This window comes from Octopus bimaculoides, chromosome 6 (genome assembly GCF_001194135.2).
Source record: "Octopus bimaculoides isolate UCB-OBI-ISO-001 chromosome 6, ASM119413v2, whole genome shotgun sequence".
NCBI lineage: Eukaryota > Metazoa > Mollusca > Cephalopoda > Octopoda > Octopodidae > Octopus > Octopus bimaculoides.
In genome coordinates this window covers 6,663,351-6,667,682 of record NC_068986.1, presented here as the reverse complement: position 1 = coordinate 6,667,682, position 4,332 = coordinate 6,663,351, and the positions used below count along the sequence as shown (strand labels likewise).

Sequence of the window (4,332 nt, the reverse complement as noted above, 5' to 3'; positions counted from 1 at the left end):
CTCTTATGTGTCCATAGCTTGCACCGGGTACATCTTATAGAGTTACTACCTACTCCTTTTCTACATACTGAGCAGGGCCATCTACCTGAAGGGGTTTGTGTTTTATCTACCTTCCTACTTATTAGGATTTTGGTTTTAGCTAGGTTGACTCTAAGGCCCTTCAATTCTAGACCTTGCTTCCACACCTGAAACTTCTCCTCTAGTTCTGATAGTGACTCCGCAATTAGGGCAAGGTCATCAGCATAGAGGAGCTCCCAGGGGCAACCTGTCTTGAACTCCTCTGTGATTGCCTGGAGGACTATGGTAAATAATAGGGGGCTGAGGACGGAACCTTGGTGGACCCCTACCTCTACCCGGAATTCATTGCTATAGAACCTCTTAATAAGTATGTGAAAAAAAAATCTAGAAATATTATCTTACATCAAAAATATTGTATAAAGGGAATATAGAAGATATTACTTTATAGGAGTAAAATAGGCAGATCATTTTTTTTTTTTTTCATGGCTTCGAGGAGAAAAACTAGTGCTCGTTAACAGCTTAGGAGATTCAAATCCCATACGAAAAAGGAAGGGAGTAATCCTCAGGCTAGAGATCTACCTTGAATTCTTACAACCAAGTGGAATCTACTAAAGGTACTCATGGGTGAGATGATGGTGTTAAATTCAGCAGCAAATTAATTCTACTTCTAGAAATGCTCGAGAAAAAAAATGTAGATTTATATTTCATGATCTCAACAAACTAGTTGTAACAACTACTAACTGAGTAGGTTGCATTAAATAAGAACAATGTCATGCATAAAAAGCGTTAAGGGTAAAATCTGGAATCTGGGAAAATTGGTGTTGGTTTGTGTTGTTGTTGTTGTTAGCACTCCGTCGCTTACGACGTCGAGGGTTCCAGTTGATCCGATCAACGGAACAGCCTGCTCATGAAATTACCGTGCAAGTGGCTGAGCACTCCACAGACATGTGTACCCTTAACGTAGTTCTCGGGGATATTCGGTGTGACACAGTGTGACAAGGCTGACCCCTTGAATTACAGGCACAACAGAAACAGGAAGTAAGAGGGAGAGAAAGTTGTGGTGAAAGAGTACAGCAGGGTTCACCACCATCCCCTGCCGGAGCTTCGTGGAGCTTTTGGTGTTTTCGCTTAATAAACACTCATAATGCCCGGTCTGAGAATCGAAACCGCGATCCTATGACTGCGAGTCCGTTGCCCTAACCACTGGGCCATTGCACCTCCACGTTGGTCTGTGTAAAGAACAACTATAACACAGGAGACTGAAAAATTCACTAAAAAATGGAGACTCTAAACATGGTGACCCTTACCCTTCATTTGAGAATGAAGAAGAGACAGTTTCAGATGTTGTAGATTGGGTTGTAGACAATTAAACTACGGTTAATACATGCAATGAAAAACATTATGGAAAGAATAAATAGAAACTTATACAATGAAACATACTCAGCTTCTGCTTCAGCATCCTGCATGGCTGTGTTATATAAACCTCGTAGTTTATTTTTGTAGTAAGGCGTGACTGAAAAAGTAAGTAACTAATGCAGTTAACAGTGTTTGATATTAATTTTTAATTATACATATAGCTGCAATACTTCAAATTCAACCAGTTATCATAACAGTTATAGAAATATGCTGCCTATGTTTCTGATTTAATTTTGAAGATAATCAAGAATTCAGAGAGATTAAGTCAACTAACTATCATTATTAAGCTGGTATTTGGAATCATCATCATCATCATCATCATCATCGTCGTTTAACATCCGCTTTCCATGCTAGCATGGGTTGGACGATTTGACTGAGGACTGGTGAAACCAGATGGCTACACCAGGCTCCAATCTGATTTGGCAGAGTTTCTACAGCTGGATGCCCTTCCTAACGCCAACCACTCCAAGAGTGTAGTGGGTGCTTTTACGTGCCACCGGCACGAAGGCCAGTCAGGCGGTACTGGCAACGGCCACACTCAAAATGGTGTATTTTATGTGCCACCTGCACAGGAGCCAGTTCGGCGTTCTGGATGAAATGATGATAAAGGATCTTCAGACATGTATGTATGTATGTGTGTGTGTATGTGTTGTGCAATGAATCAAGTATATGAAAGCACAGCAAACCTCCAAAACTCCTGGAGGTTTGCTGTGCTAAGTGAAGTAAAAGCATGGTTGTCCTTGCATATAGGTATGTCCACTATATCTCTCTTCAGCTGAGCATTCCTAATCTTGTGGGTTCATGGGTGCCGGTGTCACAAAAAAGCACTTGTACTGGTGTCACATAAAAGCACCAGTACTGGTGCAGCATAAAAGTACCCAATAAACTCTGCAAAGTGGTTGGCATTAGGAAGGGCATCCAGCTGTAGAAATCATACCAAAACAGATATGGAGCCCAAGTAGCTCTTCAGCTGACCAGCTCCAGTCAAACTGTATAACCCAAGCCAACATGGAAAACAGACGTTAAATGATGATGATGATGAAAATTATAATGGACAGTTTTAAATTTAAATCTCAACTATTATTGCTCAACACAGAATAGACTTTGCTGGCCACTAGCATCATGCTAAATAACAGGTCATATCATATGTTATGATATGCACCCAAATAGAAGACAAAGACCACTCAACATTGATGTTATGACAGGAACACACAACATGAAATTGAGGATCTACCAAAGCTGATGAAGGACAAAAGTTTCTGGCACAGCATTGTGCGATGTGTTTCACTCATGATAACTTGAAGAAGAATTTAAATATAAACATTTTAAAACAGGTGTATCAAAGAAAATGAAGTGATCGCAGGTGAACTGATAGCAAAAGGGTTGAAAAAAGGAAACAGCTGACTGAAGCATTCATTTAGTGTAAGAACTAAAGCTTACATGAAATAGCTAATGTATATAGTTAGTAAGAAGAACTGACACTTCCATGAAATAGCTAATGTATTCAAAGAGTAAAAAAAAACAAATACTTACATGAAATAGCTAATGCTGCTTTTGCTTCTCCTTTTGTTGTGACTGGATTGTCTGCAAAGAAAGAGAAAGCTATAGTTACTTGACTCTTAGTGTCATAGGAAGGAAATCTAATCAAGAGCATTAAGTCATTTCAGATTGAATAATTAAATGATTTCAAGTGAAGTTTATAACTTGTAAAATGTTAAATGTTTTGATTATACAAGCAAAGAATATATAACAAATCTTACTCCGCTGTTCCTGCTGCATTCTTTCATGAGTTTTAGAAATATTAGATAAATTATGTTCACCGCGCGCACGCTCCTCCTACAAATGAATAAAAGAGACAATATGGCACAATATATATATAAATGTAAATAATTTCATTCAGATTTACAAATTAATTCAAAAGATCTTCTGCTGACTTGTGCCTGATACAATATCATTCAAAGCTAAGAATAGCAGGAATACTATGGTTCTTGGAATTTATACTCTCATTCACCAACAAAATTCAAGTATCACTGACATAATTTATTTGAGATTTTTTAACTGTGGTCTCTTGAAAGTTCACTGGAGAGGGATTTGAACTCAACAAAAAGGACTAGAACAGATATTACAAGATGCTTCATCTGATCTCATGACTACCACCTACATACATTTAAAAGACATTATGTATATGTATGTGTATTTATGCATGTGTGTGTGTGCATATATATATGTGTATGTATGTATTTATCTATGCATGTATGTGTGTATGTGTTGTGTAATGAATCAAATACATGAAAGCATAGCATAATTATTGAATTATTTTATGACGCAGTTTTTAATGTTCTCCAATTTCCCTTAAAACATTAAATTTGTCGACATAGCTTTTAACTATGTATAACATGAATTTTAATTAACACAGGATGAGCCAATTTGCATATTGATATTAGATTAGCTACTACTAAAAAATCAATACATCTATAGCTGCATCATTGAATATTTTTACTAAAGGTTCAAAGATTCCATTCAAAATATATGAGAATTGATGAACAGAAGTAATTTTATATACAAAAACACACACACACACACACACATATATATGTAGGGGTCCACCAAGGTTCCGTCCTCAGCCCCCTCTTATTTATCATAGTCCTCCAGGCAATCACAGAGGAGTTCAAGACAGGTTGCCCCTGGGAGCTCCTCTATGCTGATGACCTTGCCCTAATTGCTGAGTCACTATCAGAACTAGAGGAGAAGTTTCAGGTGTGGAAGCAAGGTCTAGAATTGAAGGGCCTTAGAGTCAACCCAGCTAAAACCAAAATCCTAATAAGTAGGAAGGTAGATAAAACACAAACCCCTTCAGGTAGATGGCCCTGCTCAGTATGTAGAAAAGGAGTAGGTAGT

At 37.8% G+C, this 4,332-nt stretch overlaps 1 protein-coding gene across 1 annotated transcript in view; it reads right to left on the bottom strand.

The window, feature by feature from the left end:
• LOC106867454 (SAGA-associated factor 29) overlaps positions 1 to 4,332 on the bottom strand; it is a 21,821-nt gene that overhangs the window by 9,075 nt on the left and 8,414 nt on the right. The window contains exons 3-5 of the mRNA XM_014912332.2: positions 3,195 to 3,270; positions 2,968 to 3,018; positions 1,459 to 1,531 (exon numbers count right to left, since the gene is read on the bottom strand). Coding sequence (XP_014767818.1) covers positions 1,459 to 1,531; positions 2,968 to 3,018; positions 3,195 to 3,270 — 200 coding nt within the window. The remainder of the gene's footprint in view (positions 1 to 1,458; positions 1,532 to 2,967; positions 3,019 to 3,194; positions 3,271 to 4,332) is intronic.